Genomic DNA, 22,160 nt, shown 5'->3' with positions numbered 1-22,160 from the left:
GAAATAGCTAAAATCATGAATTCGCAAGGGGAAATATTACCAAAAAATTTGCAAATACTATTGCAAAACTCGAGATTTTCTCTCGCCAGTTTTCCCGCGAAAAAACCGCTGTGACAGCGAAAAAGGCGGGAACCGACGCCATTACGGCCAAGTGACGCGGTGGCCGGCAGTATAATTGGGCACTCGAGTTATGGACAGATTTTAATAACGTTAAACCAAAGTTATGAGTGAAATATCTTTGATTTATTAACATCAATATTTTGTCGTCGCATTTTGTATGTGAACTAGGTTTTTTTTTTATTTCATTCACAGTTAAGTAGCGAGCTACCTAGCGAATCTGTCCACTTGCTATGGTGGGTCTACCGCAGATCCTTCGGGAACTTTTATCCGGGCTTAAAGTCAGTCTTAATTTCATTAAACTCATGCTTATCATCGAATTTACCTTTTTTTTTTTCACCTTAACTCTTCAGCAAATTCGCCACCATCTTTCTCAAATTTTTTTTACTCACCTTACCGAATTTACGGGCAACGGCTAACTCATCAATAAAACCACGGCTTAATATAAAACCGTTGCGAAATTTCCTCATGTAATATTCCACTTTCTAAAATAATGGCGGATCCAACACTTCATAATTGACGATATAACTATTAGATTATTATAATTATGTGCCAACGTTGCCTTCGGTAATAGATAGATATTTTAGGATTATATAGATAATAATTATATTTACTCGTAATTACATTCATAAGAAATGCATGCTCGTATTTCTAAGGTAAGGCTCTTGCCATACTTTTTAAGGGTTCCGAACTATTACTAAGCCTCGGCTGTCTTTCTGCCCGTATGTTCGTCTGTCTTCAAGCTGTAATTCGTAAACCGTGGTAGGTAAAAAGCTGAAATTTTCGCAGTACATGTTATGTCTTTTCTTATTTTCTTGCTTAAAATTTTCACTAAATATTTATTAAATAAAAAGTTATTATTAAAGATGGCCTTCCATACAACATACATACATACATACATATGATCACGTCTATATCCCTTGCGGGGTAGACAGAGCCAACAGTCTTGAAAAGACTGAATGGCCACGTTCAGCTATTTGGCTTAATGATAGAACCGAGATTCAAATAGTGACAGGTTGCTAGCCCATCGCCTAAAAGAGGAATCCTAAGTTTATAAGCCTATCCCTTAGTCGCCTTTTACGACATCCATGGGAAAGAGATGGAGTGGTCCTATTCTTTTTTGTAATAGTGCCGGGAACCACACGCCTTCCATACAACAAACGTAATTTTTAATACAATTTTTCCCGACACCAATTTAACAAAGAATAAGCTCTTTCATGCATGTCGTAAAAGGCGATTAAGGGATGGGCTCATAAATTTGTGATTGTTCTTATAGGCAATGGACTAGAAACCTGTCACAATTTGAATCTCAATTCTATCATTAAGCCTAACAGCTGAACGTAGCCTATCAGACGATTCTATGAATGAACTAGCTATGCCCGCGACTTCGTCCGCGTGGAACAGTTATTTTGGGCATCATTGAAGCCCTCAAGGATGAATAATTTTACCCGTTCTTTTCACATTTTCCATTATTTCTTTGCTCCTTATAGTTGCAGCGTGATGTTGTATAACCTAAAGCCTTCCTCGATAAATGGTCTATTAAAGAAATTTTCATTTCGAACCAGTAGTTCCCGAGATTAGCGCGTTCAAACAAACAAACAAACTCTTCAACTTTATAACATTATAGTATATAGTATAGATAAATTAATTTTTGGTCGATTTTAATTTAACAAATTTTGCAACAAACGTGATGACGGTGATAGTATGGAATCCTTCGTGCGCAAGTCTGACTCGCACTTTTATCACGGCCGAATTTGGTTCTTATTCTTCACTACTTCTTCAAGCAGTTCAACGGGCCTAAAATATTAACGGAACTTAGAATTCTTCTTTTAGACGACGGGCTAGCAACCTTACAAAAAATTAAGCATCCAACTACTATTATAAAGGCGAAAGTTTGTATGGATGTATGGATGTTTGTTACTCTTTCACGACAAAAACTACTGAACCGATTACCATGAAATTTGGTATGTAGGTAGCTGAAGACCCAGAATAACACATAGGCTACTTTTTATCCCAGAGTTCCCGCGGGATTGATAGGGTTTCCATGCGGACGAAGTCGCGGGCGGCCTCTAGTATACATATATTGTTATGTAATTAAAGAGTTTTATTTTTTAGTTATCAATCTTTTGGAGCAAGTTCATCGGTATCCGGTACTCTTTATCTGACTTTTCATCAGAATATTTCTCATTTCATTCAATACATTTATTATCTTGACTCTCCGAGATTCCCATTTAGGTATGCTAATTTTTTTTTTATTTTTGTGCAATATAATTTTTGTTTCAAAAAGATATTACAAAAAAGAACAGAATAGAATCTTTATTTGCTTTTGATAAAGGTTTACAAAATATGTAGCATTAAACATATTTCCTCCTGATATGCCATTAATTATAGCATGCAAATTATCTACCCATTGATATTTTTTTACTTGGATATTGGATAGCCCTTGGCCTTGCAGATTGTCTTCTTTAACCCTATCTTTACATTAGTAATTTAGACAGTTTCATCATTTATACCTAGATAAAAATCACCAACAATCAAAACATATCATCTATATTAATATTATAAAGCTGAAGAGTTTGTTTATTTGAACGTGCTAATCTTAAGAACTACTGGTTCGAATTGAAAAATTATTTTTGTGTTGAATAGACCATTTATTGAGGAAGGCTTTAGGCTATATAACATCACGCTTCAACTATTAGGAGCAAAGAAATAATGGAAAATGTGAAAAAAAAACAGGGTAAATTATTCATCCTTGGGGGCTTCAATGATGCCCAAAATAACTATTTCACGCGGACGAAGTCAGGGACACAGCTAGTAAATAAATAAAATTGTTTATTTAAATCCACAACAAATTCACCTGTAACTTTAAGTTTGTGTTATAAACTATGACATGTATATAGTCAAATTTTTATCCCTTGCGGAATAGACAGAACCAACAATCTTGAAAAGACTGATACGCCACATTCGGCGATTTGGCTTAATAATAGAATTGAGATTCAAATAGTGACAGGTTGCTAGTCTATCGCCTAAGAAGAACCCCAAGTTTATAAGGCTATCCCTTAGTCGCCTTTTACAACATCCATGAAATAGATGGAATAGTCCTATGCTTTTTTTCTATTTGTGCCGGGAGCCAAACAATGACTGAACAATAATACCAGTGGACAGTATATTTGTGGAGATGCGATGTCCACCCTAGGTGGTAAAAGAACCCGTGTTGCAGGTCACCATGCCTCGCCCGGAATGACACTATAAGTATGTGGTATAAGTAAACATTGCCTATGTGACAAGATATTTTCAATGCTTTATGAATCCTGTACTTAGGCCTATGATGTTGAAAATCTTAGTATCAACACTACTTACCTACTATTATACAATAATTTTACTATATAGTAAAATTATATTTAAAGTATACCTTATTATATATCTTTATTAATAAAACTATGTTTCTTTAAAAATCCTTTGCTTACCAATATATGGTACAGTTTTAATCAATAATAATGAACACCAAATGTAGACTCGGTATAAAAAGCTTGCTCTTGGTTGATATATTTATACACCTATTTCATAAAAATAATTTTGATGGGTGATAATAAAAAAACCAACGTGACTAAAGTTATTAAATATGTTTAAAACTTTAGATATATCACAAAGTAGGTACGCAACTTAAAAACGAATATAAATTAGAGTTAACTCACGCGATTTTATTAAACTAAATTAAAATTCCATTTTTAATGTCTTATAATATTTTTTTTTGTCAGAAACGCAATGCTGCCACTCACCGGAGGTCATCGAAAAATGCAGTGCCTCAAAATATAAAAATAGAATCGCTAATCGTTAACAATCTATTTAAAAAGTTCGTAATTTGGAATCGGAACACCGTAAAACCACGTGGGGCACCAAGGTCGAATTTATGTTTTCAACTTGTCAAGCCCGGCGTGTGATAAATTAATTCTACGGGCCGTTATCGTAGCATCTACAATACAAAAATGGATCTTAAAATACAGACGTAAGGTTTATATTTCGTTGCGCATTTTGCCCACGCATAGTCGCCAACCCAGGCAATATATCTTAGGCCGTATACTGCCCGTGACAGTTCGTAAACAAACTGGAGCTACCGCAACAAAAGATCACCTTCAATTTTAGTTTTTATTCATACTATTATCTACATAAATCCATTATAAACTAAATCACTAATCAAGATTATGTACAATAAAGACTTGCACTTATTTGATAACAATTCCCATAAAAATATAAAGCATTTATCATGATAATACATCACTTACCAGAGGAAAACAACAGGAGGTTGGATAATCTTGCAGAGTCATCTGAAGTACATCTTGCACATATCGATCACAGTCAGATTGCAGTCTCTCAAAAACACTAGTAAAAAAAAGGAAGAGGTTAGCACCAAAAATCGGCAATTTCCGAACTAATCTATCATAAATCACTGTGTTGCGTTTAGTAAACACTGTTTTGACAAGCAACCGATTAACGAAGAATTAACTAACAATGTTTGCACGTTAAATGAATCACAATCAAAATAAAAATAGTCTCGCAGGCGCTGCGTCGTCTACCGCGCCGCTGTCTGTCTGCCCTGCTGTCAATATTCGTCAAAACGAAAATGGCGACACCCTCGACAGAATACGATCAACGCCAGCCTGCCAGCTATAGCTCTCCCTTTCTATCGTGAAATGAAGATAAGGACAGCATATAGATGTGTTGTCTTCAACCCGACCGGACTGATTTGTGATGTCACGCCCAGCGGCGTAACGTTTTGCGTAATTACACGTTCATGATGTTCAGTAAACTCGTTTTAATAAAGCCAATTTACGATCGTTTCGTAGTCTAGTTCGTCATATGAAAGTGTTAGCCGTGGCATAGGTTAATTATAGCCTAACGTAACATTATTTTAGTGTAATACGTCTTTGCGCATGTTAGGCCCGTCCCACCACTCAATATCTGTCGTAGGGACGCCTCCTACTTCTTCTTATTTTATTCAGTACTTTTTTCAGATGTTCATCTCAACTGCATTAATTTGGTGACTGTAGTCGCAATGCAGTTTGATTAATATTGAAGTTAGTGAACTGCTAGATACCTGCATAACGAAAGACAGAAAATGTGGCTCATTTAGAGCCTTGGCCGAAATTTTTTTTCTTTTGCTATCATTAATTTTATTTATTATTTAATTCGCTTTTGGGTCTTGATTTAATTATAATGATTTATTACTATTTCACATTGTCTAACATAATTGTGTTTTAATCATACATTTTATAATACGTCTTTATCCCTTACGGAATAGACAGAATCAATACTATGAAAAAGACTGAAAAGTCAAACTAATTGGCTAATGATGGAATTACGATTTCGATAGTGACATTTTTATTTATATTTATTTATTTAAAGTTAATAAATTTCTCTACCAACAAAAAATAACATAAACAACCAATAGTAAACGAGATATAGAAAAATACACCAATATTCGTCTGTGGTAGATTGACATACCTACATAAACAAGTATAAAACCTTTGATTGACTTTTACAATCTGTGTTGTAAAGGAAGCAACTGGGTCCATTTTTGTAACAAAGTAACAGAAAACCACAGCAGAATACCTATGTCGTTCAAATATGTAATAGAATTAAGTAACGAAATTATTAAATATATCTCGAACACTCAAATAGTTAACAGAATTGGCCTGCTGATCATTGTAAAACATTTTTTTAAATACAGCAGGCATTGGCACCGACACATAATACCATGGAACTATAAATAGTAATGTTATGATGGAGTGGCCAGAGTTAAGACTCACGAGTCTTAACTTGATGTGGCACTCGTATACTGAGACTGCGTAAATGGCCATGGATGTTATGAAAGGCGGCTTAGGGAAAGGTTAGCAAACTTGGTATTTTTGAAGCTAAGCGTCGCCTCTCAGCCTTTTCAATACTGTTAGCACTGACTACTCTGTAAGGGATATACACGTTATTATACTTATGTATATCATAATGGTTGGTATGGTGTGGTGCATGCATTAACCTTAGATGTGCCTATAAAATCCTTTCTGTGTTTGAGTAACTACGATTGTTCCGATTGATTATATTTTTTTCGTACGTTAATTGTGGTGTGTGTGAGTCTTGATGATATAGGCTGAACAACAACTTGTGCTGCGTCAGTTGTTCCAGGTTATTTATTTTTATACCTCATTAGAAAATAGTGACCACACTGAACAACTTTTCTTAAGGTGTCATTTCTATATTCCTATAGTTCAGCTAGACCATCATGGTGCTACATCAAAAGTTTCATTAGAATCCGTTCCAGAGATAAGCGTGTACAAACAAACATATTTCCAGACAGACGCTGTTTTTTTTTTCAAACTTTTTAACTCTTCTTCTGTTTCTTCATCGTCTCATTTTGTTTTGACGTAAATAGTCATATTTTGTTAGTATATACAAACGTGTACAGAAATTTAATTTTTACTTTTATTATAGTCTTTTCAAGTCTATTAAAGTCTGTTGGCTCTACCTACCCCACTAGGGATAAAAACTTTAAAAAATCTATGCTGGCGACTGAAGTTTCGTGAGAAATATATTGAAACATCACTTCTATAAGTGTTATATCATTTGATTGTATGTGACACTGAAAATATGCAAAGGATTATTTTATTTAAACAAAAATATATCGATATCTTAATAAATCGAAAATAATCGATCTTAATAAATAAAAGTTCATTTCTATGCTATTTTATTTATTTGATCCGAGATCATTTCCATTATTTATTTCATTGCATTTGAAGTGTAAATGCAATAATTTATATTTTATGCATAAGTTATTCTAAATATTTATTGTCGCTATAAATTTTAAACTTGCTGGATCCGGCTGGATCTTTGTTTTTTTCTTATTTATTGGCAATACTTTGACAGGTGAACAAATGTTTCCGTCATATGGCGAGGAATTTCCGGCTGTCACATCATTTTGAATTCTCTAGCTTCGTGATCCGTTGAAACGTTGAAGTCAATTTAGAAAATCGAATTAATTCTTTTAAACAAATATTTTCTACTGTAATTAGTGCTAGTCACTTTGTTTCTTTTCGTTAATAACAATTATTAATTTACAATGGCAGAAAACACGCGTGCATCCAGGTTGTCATCGTACAAAAATGTTGGTCACGGTACAACGGTTAGTAAATCCTTTACTTACTACGTTGTTAATAGACTTATTTATGCACAAAAATGATGTAACGTCTTAAGTTTTCACAAAAATGAATAAGAACCACTATTAAATGACAACAGACTATTTTTAATCCCACCTTCGTTTTTATAGACTTAAGGAGAAAAATTCAAATTTTTTTTGCATCCGACGGTGAATAGTTGAGAATGGTTAGATTATTTAGAGAGCTAAATAAATAAATATGCAGGATTGCCACTAGGCTAGTGGAAAGATGTTATCTCTGTTTACCCCTCGAAAAAAAGGGGCATGATGTATGTACTTTTGAATTATAGTTATTGTCTTATTTTTGAGGCCTTCCTAAGAAATCCTCTACCTAAAGAAACAATTCACAAAAGGTCCATTAATGTCATTTTTTTTAAATCTTATTTTTGAGGCCTTCCTAAGAAAACCTCTACCTAAAGAAACAATTCACAAAAGGTCCATTAAAGTCATTTTTTTATTTTATTTTGATAATACAGATGTATTAAGATATTGTCACAAGTGAGTTTTCGGCTTTTATAAATATAGATAGACCTTTACACTTCATATTTTATTACTAAATAATCCCAGGATCTCCGACGCAAGCGAGCGGAGGTCAGCGTCGCTCTCCGCAAGCAAGCGCGCGATGACCAGCTGCTGAAGAGGCGCGCCCTCTCTCCGGAGTCCCATGAGGTGAAAGTTGAGGAGGTTGAACTGCTTCCGGAGGCCATTGTTCAGGGTAAGTGTAGCTTATGTAATTAGCTATAACGAATTGACTTCCTATAGAAACAAGAATATACCACCGCCAGGAAGAAAGAAATATTGGGGTCACTAGCCTATCGCCGAAAGATCAAAGAAGAATCCCAAGTTTATAATGTATTCTCTCGTCCACATTCTATTCTAAGTTCGGATATTTGTGTAGTGGCATTACTTAAAACTAAGTTTACTGCCGCTTCCAAGGCGTCAGTGCAGCAGAAGCGGTAACAAACTGCACTGCAGCATTTTCAAATAAAACATTTAAACGAGGTGATATGACATGAGGTGGCTTTTTCATAAGTTATTTTTTTGGTTTCAGGTCTTAAATCAGCGGACATATCAACAAAAACCGTATCGGCGCGTGCGGCGCGCCGGATGCTCTCCCGGGAACAGAACCCGCCCATCTCCATGATGGTCGCCGCTGGAGTCATCAAGCCATTGGTAGACGCTTTGGACAGAGACGATTGGTGAGGAATTCTATCTCCTATAGTACATACATACATATGGTCACGTCCATATCCCTTGCGGGGAAGACGGAGCCAACAGTCTTGAAAAGACTGAATGGCCACGTTCAGCTATTTGGCTTAATGATAGAATTGAGATTCAAATAGTGACAGGTTGCTAGCCCATCGCCCTAAAAAAGAATCCCAAGTTTGTAAGCATATCCCTTAGTCGCCTTTTACGACATCCATGGGAAAGAGATGGAGTGGTCCTATTCTTTTTTGTAATGGTGCCGGGAACCACACGGCACTGCCGGCAACCACACGGCAACAAACATTTGTACCATGTTTCAAGTAAATAAAGAATATTTCATTTCATTTTATTTCAGCACGGTTATTATCGCGCGTGAAACTAGCGCTGTTACGCTTTTAATTATTATCAATCTTCATTTATTAATCACTATTAGTCATTCAAGCATATAATCACATCTATATCCCTTGCGTGGTAGGCGAAGCCAGCAGTCTTGAAATTGCTCTGTCTATCCCGCTAGGTATATAGACGTGATTATATGTATGTATGTGCTATAACTTGTAACTTTGTAAATTTCTGTGAAATGATATGAGTAATATTACAAATAATTTATCATCAGTTGTTACATACTATCTTGATCAAATTAAACAAATCTTGATCAAATCAAGGACGTCCTGGCAAAGGGTCTTCCTTTGGACGAGCTTGCATGAAGAGAGTTATGAATGTGGATGAAGCAAAAGAAGTGTGCAGGGATCGTGGCAAGTGGAGAGATGTAGTCTATGCCTATCCCTCCGGGAAAAAGGCGTGATTTCATAATAAATATAAATAAATAAATATATACAGGACAAATTACACTGATTGAGTTAGCCTCGAAGTAAGTTCTTTGAGACTTGTGTTACGAGATACTAACACAACGATACTATATTTTATAATAAATATTTTTATATAGATAAACATCCAAGACCCAGGCCAATCAGAGAAAGCTATTTTCTCATCATGCCCTCGCCGGGATTCGAACCCGGGACCTCCGGTGTCACAGACAAGCGTATTACCGCTGCGCCACAGAGGCCGTCATTTTATGTATGTCTGTATGTATTGTTACAGCGCTGATTTGCAGTTTGAGGCTGCGTGGGCGCTGACGAATATTGCTTCAGGAACACACGAACATACTTTGGCAGTTATTGATGTATGTATATATTTTATATTTTTATTATATTATCAAATTAAGGACGTCCTGGTTATGGGTCAGGTCAAGGGTTCCCGAAACCGCCGAGCTTGCATGAAGGGAGTTATGAATGTGGATGAAGCGAAGGAAGTATGCAGAGATCGTGGCAAGTGGAAAGAGGTAGTCTCTGCCTACCCCTCCGGGAAAGAGGCGTTATTTTATGTATGTATACTAGCTGTTGCCCGCGAATTTGTTCGCTATAAAAGTTCACCGAAGAAGCTTCTTCTTCCTCCTAGCTTAAGTGCCGGTTACATCCGAACAGAGGTGTATAGTGAAGTGCGGTACTAGTGTAGTAAATTATCTAGCTCAGAGAAAATACTTTTTTCTCTGAGCTAGATAATTTTTAGTCCATAGATACCTCCAATCAGATTTTTCCGACAATAATAATTAATAGTGTTGTAAGTTAGTGTGTATTGTCTCCATCAGGGCGGGGCGATACCCAAGCTGGTGTCGATGCTGCCCCGCGGCGGGGCGGCGGGCGAGCAGGCGGCCTGGGCGCTCGGCAATATGGCCGGCGACGGCGCCGCCGCCCGCGACCGCGTGCTGGCCGCCGGAGCCCTGCCGGCGCTGCTGCCCGCCCTCAGCGCCGCCACGCCCGTCAGCCAGCTCAGGACCGCTGTGTGGACTTACAGCAATCTCTGCAGGTCACTGTACTTCTATATGTTATGGGCTGTGCGGTCCAGGGTGAGCTCGGGACCGCTGTGTGGACTTACAGCAATCTCTGCAGGTCACTGTACTTCTATATGTTATGGGCTGTGCGGTCCAGGGTGAGCTCGGGACCGCTGTGTGGACTTACAGCAATCTCTGCAGGTCACTGTACTTCTATATGTTATGGGCTGTGCGGTCCAGGGTGAGCTCGGGACCGCTGTGTGGACTTACAGCAATCTCTGCAGGTCACTGTACTTCTATATGTTATGGGCTGTGCGGTCCAGGGTGAGCTCGGGACGGCTGTGTGGACTTACAGCAATCTCTGCAGGTCACTGTAGTTCTATATGTTATGGGCTGTGTGGTCCAGGGTGAGCTCAGGACCGCTGTGTGGATTTACAGCAATCTCTGCAGGTCACTGTACTTCTATATGTTATGGGCTGTGTGGTCCAGGGTGAGCTCGGGACGGCTGTGTGGACTTACAGCAATCTCTGCAGGTCACTGTACTTGTATATGTTATGGGCTGTGTGGTCCAGGGTGAGCTCGGGACCGCTGTGTGGACTTACAGCAATCTCTGCAGGTCACTGTACTTGTATATGTTATGGGCTGTGTGGTCCAGGGTGAGCTCGGGACGGCTGTGTGGACTTACAGCAATCTCTGCAGGTCACTGTACTTGTATATGTTATGGGCTGTGTGGTCCAGGGTGAATAGAATAGAATAGAATAGATTTATTTTCAAAATTGGATACAAGGTATCACTTATTGACGTCACATAACTTAAATCTAATTATAACTACTACCGCTTCCAAAGCGCATGTGTAGAAGAAGCGGCGGAACAAACTACACTGCAGCATTTTCATAGGACGTCAATTTACAAATATAGATCTCTTAAATCTAAATCGTGGACGAATGCACATTGTCTACATTAAAAAACATGTATGAATGTAGAACTGATTATGTCAATATGAATATTTCGTCAAATAAAATAAATATAAAATAAAATATGTACATACTGTACAAATTATGTCAAGATCATGTCAAAAATACACAAGCATTTAAGAGGCCATTATGTCCAGCTCGGGCCACACATGTTTATCATTAATATAATCATCCGTGCTGTAATAGGCTTTCCTACAAAGCTCAACTTTAATATACTGTTTGAATTTTCTATCATTCATTTCAAGAACACTTTTTGGTAATTTATTATAAAATCTTATACAATTAATCAGAAATGATTTTCCTACCTTAGCCAGCCGATGTGCTGGGATCGACAACTTGTAATTGTTCCGCAGTGATCTACTAGTACATTCACCTACTTTTTTGAAAGAGTCTAAGTTTTTCCTAACATGCATGATGTTATCGAATATGTATTGGGAGGGCAAAGTTAAGGTAAGGTAAGGTTAAGTAAAGGTGAGCTCGGGACCGCTGTGTGGACTTACAGCAATCTGTGCAAGTCACTGTACTTCTATATGTTATGGGCTGTGTGGTCCAGGGTGAGCTCGGGACCGCTGTGTGGACTTACAGCAATCTCTGCAGGACACTGTACTTGTATATGTTATGGGCTGTGTGGTCCAGGGTGAGCTCGGGACCGCTGTGTGGACTTACAGCAATCTCTGCAGGTCACTGTACTTCTATATGTTATGGGCTGTGTGGTCCAGGGTGAGCTCGGGACCGCTGTGTGGACTTACAGCAATCTCTGCAGGTCACTGTACTTCTATATGTTATGGGCTGTGTGGTCCAGGGTGAGCTCGGGACCGCTGTGTGGACTTACAGCAATCTCTGCAGGTCACTGTACTTCTATATGTTATGGGCTGTGTGGTCCAGGGTGAGCTCGGGACCGCTGTGTGGACTTACAGCAATCTCTGCAGGTCACTGTACTTCTATATGTTGTGGGCTGTGTGGTCCAGGGTGAGCTCGGGACCGCTGTGTGGACTTCAATCTCTGCAGGTCACTGTACTTCTATATGTTGTGGGCTGTGTGGTCCAGGGTGAGCTCGGGACCGCTGTGTGGACTTACAGCAATCTCTTCAGGTCACTGTACTTATATATGTTATGGGCTGTGTGGTCCAGGGTGAGCTCGGGACCGCTGTGTGGACTTCAATCTCTGCAGGTCACTGTACTTCTATATGTTATGGGCTGTGTGGTCCAGGGTGAGCTCGGGACCGCTGTGTGGACTTCAATCTCTGCAGGTCACTGTACTTCTATATGTTATGGGCTGTGTGGTCCAGGGTGAGCTCGGGACCGCTGTGTGGACTTACAGCAATCTCTGCAGGTCACTGTACTTCTATATGTTATGGGCTGTGTGGTCCAGGGTGGCATGAGAAAAGGAACTGTCTCTGATTGGCCCAGGGACTCGGATACGTGCATACATTTCTGCTGAATATTCAAAAAGGTTCAAGCAGAAACAAGTCAAAATTCGTAAAAGATTACAGTTCAGTGAATGGTCTACATAAAAATAAAATAGAAAATTATATGACTTATATGCCTAGAAACAATACAATTTTGATCCCAGTTTTGCAGAGTATGTCAAAAGTTATTCAAAATTATTTAAAAAAGTTTGCAGGCAAGCAAAGTCTTTTCACATTAGTATAATAGTAAAATAAACAACGCACCAAATTAAATTAAAGAAATAGAAGAAATAAATAATCTGGCAAAATCAAAGATAGAGACAGTATTTAACAAATAGCATCCGGTAACAAAAATATTTCTGAAACTCAGGACATAGTAAATGCTTTTGATTGCAAAAATCCCTGTGGAGCTAACTTTTGACGTTGACTCTTGTCCATTGCGCGCTGAAACCCTACTTAAAAATAACACAACTCCCATCAGAATTTAAATATGTTAACTCTGATAATATATTAAAGGCGCTTAAACAACTTAATTTGAGAAAGTCTGAAGACATTGGGGTTTGTCTGTTAGTATTATAAGTCAAATCATAGACATTATTGCATCTGATCTATCTTTTATATTTATTGAATGTATCGATGAAGGTATTTTTCCAAATTTAATGAAATGTAGCAAATTAATACCTTTATTTTAAAAAGGGGAGAAAACAATCCTTGGCAATTATAGACCTATTTCTATATTGCCAGTTTTGAGCAAGATAAGATGATGCTCAATCAAATGCAACAGTATTTTAAAATCAATAACATTTTCATTTCCCAACAATATGGGTTCACTGCCGGGAAGTCCACCACTGATGCGGGAGTAGCACTTGTTACTCAAATCTATGACTCGTGGGAACGTTCACAGGATTCAATTGGAGTCTTTTGCGATCTCTCTAAAGCTTTTGATTGCGTAGATCATCAGACACTTTGCGCAAACTTCCTCAATATGGGTTTGAACACAAATCAACTGAACTAATGGCATCCTATTTGACTGATAGACTTCAAACTGTAGATATTAATGGAGTAAAGTCAAGTGGATCAAGCGTCTCAATGGGTGTTCCTCAGGGCTCAATTTTAGGACCATTCCTCTTCTTGGTATATGTGAATGACCAGCCTTTTATGGTGGAAAAACAGGCGGGTATAGTGCTGTTTGCCGATGACACTTCTTTAATATTTAAATTAGATCGCCATAGTGAAAATGTAAGTTCGGTTAATATTATACTGTCGGCCATATCTATCTGGTTTTCAACCAAATAGATATGGCCTAAAATTCGTTTCTCATCATGCCGGGAGTCGAACCCGGAACCTCCGGTGTACCGGACCAGGTTTATATGTGATGTTGCAACCAATAATTTCAAATCATTTTTCTTAATTTTTTTGATTACAGAAACAAAAATCCGTTGGTGAATTTCGAAATGGTCGCCCCCGCTTTACCTTACATCTCTGAACTTCTTGAGGTGACGGATGATGATGTTCTGGGTAAGTTCTTGAGAATTATAAACTAACGCTTTATCATATACTAGCTGTGCCCGCGACTTTGTCCGCGTGGAATAGTTATTTTATGCATCATTGAAGCACTCAAGGATGAATAATTTTTCCCCGATTTTTTCACATTCTCCATTATTTCTTCGCTCCTTATAGTTGCAGCGTGATGTTATATACATAGCCTAAAGTCTTCCTCGATAAATGGTCTATTCAACACAAAAATATTTTTTCAATTCGAATTTAAGTAGTTCCTGAGATTAGCGCGTTCAAATAAACAAACTTTTTAGAATATTAGTATAGCTATTCGGAGCGTTGATGGTTGAATAGATAAGGTGCCCGGTTAAAATGCTTGATGCGCAGAAAGGCACAGGTTCGAATCCCATCTCGGCCATGTTCCCATGACCACGTGGCGACATCTACATATACGCCACAAGTCACAAAAAACCACGCGACGCTATCAGTCAAAAACAGCGAAAAGTCTAAATCGCACAAGCAAAGATTTCTCGGATTGGAGCATATACACAACACAACCTCCGACACAACATCGTGTGTCGTGCGGTATACCTATAATTGTACCGCCATTAATAGCAAATGAAGTATTTGTATTTTGTGAATTGATCAGCGGACGCGTGCTGGGCTCTGTCATACCTGACGGACGGGCCGAACGAGAGGATCGAGGAGGTGCAGAGCACCCCGGGGCTGCTGCGGCGGCTGCTGGCGCTGCTGGAGCACCGGCACGCGGCCGTGCGCACGCCGGCGCTGCGCGCGCTCGGCAACATGCTCACCGGCTCCGACCACCAGGTGGGCGCGGGCGCACAGACATACATAAAATCACACCTCTTTCAATTTTTGGGACTACATCTTTCCACTTTCCACGATCTCTGCACACTTCCTTCGCTTCATCCACATTCATAACTCTCTTCTTCTACTTTTGACCTGACCCTTTACCAGGACGTCCTTAATTTGATCAAGATACGTTCTTTCCACTCCAACCTTTCCCTCCACACTCTCCTTGTATATCTGCTTAGTCAACCTGCCTTCGTTCACCCTCTCCACATTGATTGATGATTTGTTATTTGCTTTTTTATTCAGTACGAATACAGTTCATATTATTGAATACATAATTAGAACATAAAGTGTATCAATGCCGAATCCTGGAATTTTTTAGGTACAGAAGTACGTTCCATATTAACCCAACACCCCAACTTTAGGTAAATATGCATCCGAATATCCGATCTCTAGTTATGAATGTGGATAAAGCGAAGGAAGTATGCAGAGATCGTGGCAAGTGGAAAGAGGTAGTCTCTGCCTACCCCTCCGGGAAAGAGGCGTGATTTTATGTATGTATGTATGTAAACAATGTATTTATATTCCCAATTTTATGTATGTATGTATACAATGTATTAATATTCCCAATTTTATGTATGTATGTATACAATGTATTAATATTCCCAATTTTATGTATGTATGTATACAATGTATTAATATTCCCAATTTTATGTATGTATACAATGTATTTATATTCCTAATTTTCAGACAGACCGATGCCTCGACGCCGGATGCTTGGACCGCATAATCTGTCTTCTCCAATGTGATAAACCTTCCATCAGGAAGGAGGCCGCGTGGGCGGTCTCCAACATCCTGGCGGGGACCCAGGAGCAAATACAGAGGGCGCTGGACAAGAACATTCTTCAGGAGCTGATACAAGTGCTCACCCATGATGATATCAAGTTGGTATACATACATATGATCACTTCTTTATCCCTTACGGGGTAGACAGAGCAAACAGTCTTGAAAAGACTGAATGGCCACGTTCAGCTGTTTTTTTATTGGTGCCGGGAACCACACGGCACTATATCAAGTTAGTATACCTACGTAGAATAAGTAGATTTATTATCAAAATTGGATACATACATACTTACATACATATAATCACGTCTTTATCCCTTACGGGGTAGACAGAGCCAAAAGTCTTGAAAATACTGATAGGCCACGTGCAGCTGTTTGGCTTAATGATAGAATTGAGATTCAAATAGTGACAGGTTGCTAGCCCATCGCCTAAAAGATGAATCCCAAGTTTATGAGCCTGTCCCTTAATCTCCTTTTACGACATCCATGGGAACGAGATGGAGTGGTCCTATTCTTTTTTTCTTATTGGTGCTTGGAACCAAACGGCACTATATCAAGTTAGTATACCTACGTAGAATAAAATAAGTAGATTTATTATCAAAATTGGATACATACATATACCCCGCAAGCGATATAGACGTGATTATATGTATGTACATATAATCACGTCTATATCCCTTGCGGGGTAGACAGAGCCTTGAAAGTACTAATAGGCCACGTTCAGCCATTTGGCTTAATGATATAGAACCTGTCACCATTTGAATTTCAATTCTATCGCCTCAAAGAAGAATTTCAAGTTGATAAGCCTATCCCTTAATCTTCTTTTACGACATCCACGGGAAAGAGACGTGTGTTTATTCTGTATTTTTTTATGTTATTATTTTTTACAATTTTTTACTATTCTCTCTCGTCCGCAGATGTCATAAAAGAGGCGATAAGCCTATCCCTCGATCGCCTTTTACGACATCCACGTTAAAGGGACGAACGCGTGTGTTTATTCTTTATTTATTTTTTTTACTATTATTATTATATATATATATATATCTGTCATCCGCAGATGTCAAAAAGTACTATTTTTTCTATTCTCTCTCGTCCGCAGATGTCAAAAGGAGGCGGCGTGGGCGTTCACCAACTTGTGCCTGGGCGGTTCCGATTTGCAGCTCATGAGCCTGATGTCTTCGGGGTTCCTCCCCCCTTACTGCGCCCTGATGGCCTCCCCCGACCACAGAGCTGTGCTGGTGGTGCTGGACGGCTTGGTGCATCTGTTGCAGGTCACAAGTTCAATGTTTAAAATCACCATCATTAATATACCTACATTTTTTTTTATTGATTTCATATTAATTTCAGGTGATATTTTAACTGGATCGATTTAAATAAAACAACGTCGTGATTCACAGTGTATATCAAAGACAAGACAAAGGCTAGGCTTAAAGACGGAGCAAAGCGCGAGTCGCTTTTTGTTTACAATTATAACAACAGATGGCGCTATCTATCATTTGCAAATAACTATTTCATCATTTCACAATATATATAAAAATTAAATATATCTAGTACATATATAAGAACACTGATAAAAAACAACAGAGATTTGTTCACAGTGTTAACATCAACGTCAGTATAAAACATTTTGTATAATTTGTATAAAATACATAAAATCACGACTTTCCCGGAGGGGTGGGTAGAGACTACCTCTATCCATTTGCCACGATCTCTGCATAATACTTTTTTCGCTTCATCCACATTCATAACTCTTCATGCAAGCTCGGCGGTTTCGGGTATCTATACTAATATTATAAAGCTGAAGAGTTTGTTTGTTTGAACGCGCTAATCTCAAGAACAAGTTGTTCGAATTAAAAAATTCTTATTGGTTGAATAGATCATTTATAGAGGAAGGCTTTAGGCTATATAACATCACGCTGCAACTGTAAGGAGCAAAGAAATAATGGAAAATGTGAAAAAAAAAGGAGAGAATTAATTCATCCTTGAGGGCTTCAATGATGCCCAAAATAACTATTCCACAATATTTATATATATGTAATATATACACTAGAGGCCGCCCTCGACTTCGTCCGCGTCGAATCAATCCCGCGGGAACTCCGGGATAAAAAGTAGCCTATATTCAGCTACCTACATGCCAAATTTCATTGTAACTGGTCCAGTAGTTTGTGCGTGAAAAAGTAACAAACATCCATACTGACATCCTGACATACAAACTTTCGCATTTAGATATAATATTAGTAGGATATATATATATATATATACATATATTTAAATATGTTTTATTTATTTATATACAGGCAGCGACCAGATTGGGCGAGATAGAAGCGATGTGCCTCAAATTGGAGGAAATAGGAGCCTTGGATCACATCGAGAACTTGCAGCAGCATGAGAACGAACAGGTAATTATACACATACATACATACAAACATAAAATCACGCCTCTTTCCCGGAGGGGTAGGCGGAGACTACCTCTTTCCACTTGCCACGATCTCTGCATACTTCCTTCGCTTCATCCACATACATGCATACAAACATACCATCACGCCTGTTTCCCATTGAGGTAGGCGGAGGCTGTGGATTTCCACTTTTATTATACACGCACTAATATAATCACGTCTATATTCCTTGCGGTGTAGACAGAGCCGAACAGTCTCGAAAAGACTAAAAAGCCATGTTCAGCTGTTTGGCTTAATGATAGAATTGAGATTCAAATAGTGATAGGTTGCTAGCCCATCGCCTAAAAGAAGAATCTCAAGCATATAATGATGGGATATTATATTAAAATACAACGGAATATTTACGATATATTAATAAGTTTATACATATATATCAAGTGGCTGGGTGTATGTTTATTATTGGTATTTATGGTTAGTATATAATTATTTCATTGCTGACTTGACCACTATTTTTACTTAATTATCTTTTTCTTTTATTGTTTGCCGGTTGGACAGGAAGAGATCCCTTCATGGGACAAGTCCGCCATTGCAAGTGATTAATTTCTGTTATAACTTTGTATTCTTTGATGTAATTGTGTAAATTTTTGTGCAATAAAGATATTGCAAACAAGCAAACCAACAAACAATGATTTTTAACATCTTTTTCAGATATACAAGAAAACATTGCACATATTAGACACGTACTTCGCGGAGCAGGACGAGAATATCGCTCAACCAGTTGAGACGAATGAGCAGTATCAATTTGGTGCCGTGCCCGGGCAGAATATAAATTTTTAAATATATATATAAGCGTAGAAATTTAACATAGAAAATAAACACGCAACAAAAAAAAATATCGGCTTATAAAAATCACCTAAAAATAAGTATTGATTTAATGTAAAAAAGATTAATTTTGTTATAACTCTTTCAATTGTAATCTTATTTTTGTATTTGTTTTTTACTCTTTTACTCCTAGATAAGGATCACACAATCAGTGCGACAGTTTGCAGACAGCAAACTGATGGACTGAACTGACGCAAAACTGATGGTGTAACCCTTGTACTAGATTGGGGATCGTGATTATTTTGAAGTAAGAAATAAATGTTCCAAATAGTGTCAGTGGAATAGTTTTTGACAATCCGTTAAACACTGTGTGTGTCACACGAATTGTTTCGTTAATTTTTTGAACAGATTTGAAAAGAAGAATTGTATTCTTGTTGTGATAAGTCCAATGTTAAATACAAAATTACGCAATAACTCATTTTAATTACTAATTTTAAACATTTACTTTTTGAACAGATTTGAAAAGAAGAATTTTATTCTTAGTTGCAATTAGTCCAATGTTCAATCCAAATGGCTATTATTAACTTTCACATAAGTTAAATTTTTTTAAAAACCTAACAAATGTGATGAAAATACACTAATATAAGGTACTAACTTAAAGCAATGATATTTTATAAAATGATTTCTTCAATCTGAATCTTTCATTCAACTTATATGTTCTTGTGATTTCTGAGAAGTTTGAAGTTAAAAGGATTTTAAAGCATTCGCTGGTTGACTGCTTTGAATTTCTGATATTATTTGTTAAAACTTATAGATTCCATGTTTCCTAAATTTTGTATAATGTAGTTTTGTTAAATTTAAAAGCACTGATAACAGACTGATTTGTGATATTAATTTTGTATAATAAACTATTAGCTTTGTAACTTTTTGCTTTGTTTTTCAAAAACCTTTCATAATAAAAAATATTGTCTGTGACACCGGAGGTCCCTGGTTCGAATCCCGTGCAGGGCATGATGAGAAAAAACTTTTTCTGATTGGCTTGAGTCTTGGATGTTTATCTATATAAGTATTTATTATAAAATATAGTATCGTTGAGTTAGTATCACGTAACACAAGCCTCAAACTTACTTCTAACTCAATCCATGTAATTTGTCCCGTATACATTTTTTTTTGTATCTCCACTGCAATTTTGTAAATCATGCCCCGAATCCTAGGGGCGGAGCGTGTAATTAAGCATGAGACATATAAAGTTTATAGGACTCGTAATAGTTGTGGGAATCTTGGCTTTTACATTTATTTTATTTCACACCTCAAAGTTACAAGAATGACTTTTTTTATACACGATTTGCATTTATATACAACCAATTATTTTTTGTTCATATCTTACTCCTAAGATCAAACATGCGTTTCATAAAATAAAAAAGACATGACAGGTTTAGAAAGGCATGTTTATTGAAACTCAACTGAAATTTGCAATGAAAATGAAGTAGCGAAATATTGCTTACAGTTTTGCAATCAAAATAACATTTTAAAAAGGCATTAAGGTATGTTATCCAGAGTTTTCTATTGAATCGATGCATGAAACTTAATCCCTATTTTATCCTAATCATATCCTATATTACGCTTTGTTCTGTTCTTTCAGCTTCTCCAGTTGTTGTCTGTAAAAAAAGGAAAAAATTGTTAAAATGACATACATAATTAATTGACACATGTGCTCTCTGGGAAGTAGACATTTCGTGTGGTAGTCATACGGGGAAAGGGATGTCCAGGGATTGGTATATTCAAGGAAATGGACATTAATAACCGACTGATTTTAAGCCTTCTTGTTGCATCATTCTATTAATAAATACTACAGGTATTAAATATGCACATAATATACCTTTCATTTATCTTGGGTGTTACGAATTTATGTTACAATGATCTGTAGTCAATGAGTGAATGAAAACCTCTCCGCTCTGTGACCACGCATCGTGGCAGAGAATGCTATTACGACTTCGTTCATCTATTGTACCTCAAATAAATATGTATGTATATAAAACAATGCCTTGCTATTCCTAGCACTGGAGAATAGGACCACTCCACCTCTAAAAGATGACTTAGGATTCTTTTTTTAGGCGATGGGCTAGCAACCTGTCACTATTTGAATCTCAATTCTATCATTAAGCCAACCTAAACATGGCCTTTCAGTCTTTGTGGAACTATTGGCTATGCCTACCCTGTAAGGAGTCTTTGTAGAACTGTTGGCAATGTCTACCCTTATGAGGGCACAGAATGTTATTTTTTTTGTTCCAATTGGCTCGCGTCATTTGCCATTTCACTAGTCACTTCTTTTTCTATTGATCTTAAAATCTGTCTCAGCAGACTTGGGTGAAACGGATAACAGGTGTGCACAAAAATATTTTGTAAATAATTCTAACCTCAACTGTTGATTGAAGTCATCCTGGACAACATCATCCTCCCAGTTGTCTTCCCAAACGGAGACATCTTCATCGGCGTCTTCTGTACCCCAATCTTGAAGCAGAAAACATAAAATTTATAATATAGTTTCGCAGATACATTGATAGGAAAGATGTTTTGACATTATTACTTACTTTCAGCGGGGAATTCTTCAAATTCATCGTCCTCTTCCAATAAACCGAGATCTACTTTCGCTTTGTCGGTCATTTTCAATTTAGTAAAATGGAAATAATGAATAAAAATGAGAAAATACAATCGTTTTCGATTGTAATCGTGTTTGACAGTTGCACTTTTTGACAACAGAATTTGTCCATTTTTGACTTTGACTATTCAATAATGTTGCCAGATAATTATGAAAATTTCCATATAATTTAGAATATAAACTGGTACGCCCGCGGCTCTGCCCGCACGATGAAGTATCTGTTAATTTACGTGCCCACTGGAATTGCAGAAAATTCTCTTCTAATGCGCCCCATGACCTTATAAGGAATCTTCGTGCAAAACGGTTGGCTGAATTTTATGATTGTGACAAAGTGGATGACGAAGTCAACTTTAATGGATTTCATGTTTTGGTTTAGAAATGACACAGTGG

General features: G+C 37.5%; 2 protein-coding genes across 2 annotated transcripts in view; one reads left to right on the top strand and one right to left on the bottom strand.

The window, feature by feature from the left end:
* Window positions 1–4,721, bottom strand: part of LOC106130972 (homeobox protein PKNOX2-like) — a 34,560-nt gene extending 29,839 nt beyond the window's left edge. The window contains exon 1 of the mRNA XM_060952911.1: window positions 4,401–4,721. The gene's annotated coding sequence lies outside the window, so the exon portion shown is untranslated. The remainder of the gene's footprint in view (window positions 1–4,400) is intronic.
* A 2,376-nt stretch (window positions 4,722–7,097) lies between these two features.
* Window positions 7,098–20,025, top strand: LOC106130998 (importin subunit alpha-1). Its single transcript, XM_060952994.1, has 11 exons — window positions 7,098–7,288; window positions 7,889–8,036; window positions 8,373–8,520; window positions 9,629–9,710; window positions 10,176–10,393; window positions 14,167–14,258; window positions 14,887–15,065; window positions 15,801–15,994; window positions 16,993–17,164; window positions 18,191–18,292; window positions 18,998–20,025. The coding sequence occupies exons 1-11, from the start codon at window positions 7,226–7,228 to the stop codon at window positions 19,124–19,126; spliced, it is 1,527 nt and encodes a 508-aa protein (XP_060808977.1). The 5' UTR covers window positions 7,098–7,225; the 3' UTR covers window positions 19,127–20,025.
* The last annotated feature ends 2,135 nt before the right edge of the window (window positions 20,026–22,160 follow it).

Source organism: Amyelois transitella, chromosome 30, assembly GCF_032362555.1.
Source record: "Amyelois transitella isolate CPQ chromosome 30, ilAmyTran1.1, whole genome shotgun sequence".
NCBI lineage: Eukaryota > Metazoa > Arthropoda > Insecta > Lepidoptera > Pyralidae > Amyelois > Amyelois transitella.
Note: the sequence above shows the minus strand (reverse complement) of the source record. Positions and strands in the feature narration are given on the sequence as shown.

Coding starts and splice junctions, on each gene's coding strand:
- LOC106130998 (XM_060952994.1), top strand. CDS start 7,226: ATGGCAGAAAACACGCGTGCATCCAGGTTGTCATCGTACAAAAATGTT. Junction 8,521..9,628: donor GCTTTGGACAGAGACGATTG/GTGAGGAATTCT, acceptor GTATTGTTACAG/CGCTGATTTGCAGTTTGAGG. Junction 14,259..14,886: donor GACGGATGATGATGTTCTGG/GTAAGTTCTTGA, acceptor TGAATTGATCAG/CGGACGCGTGCTGGGCTCTG.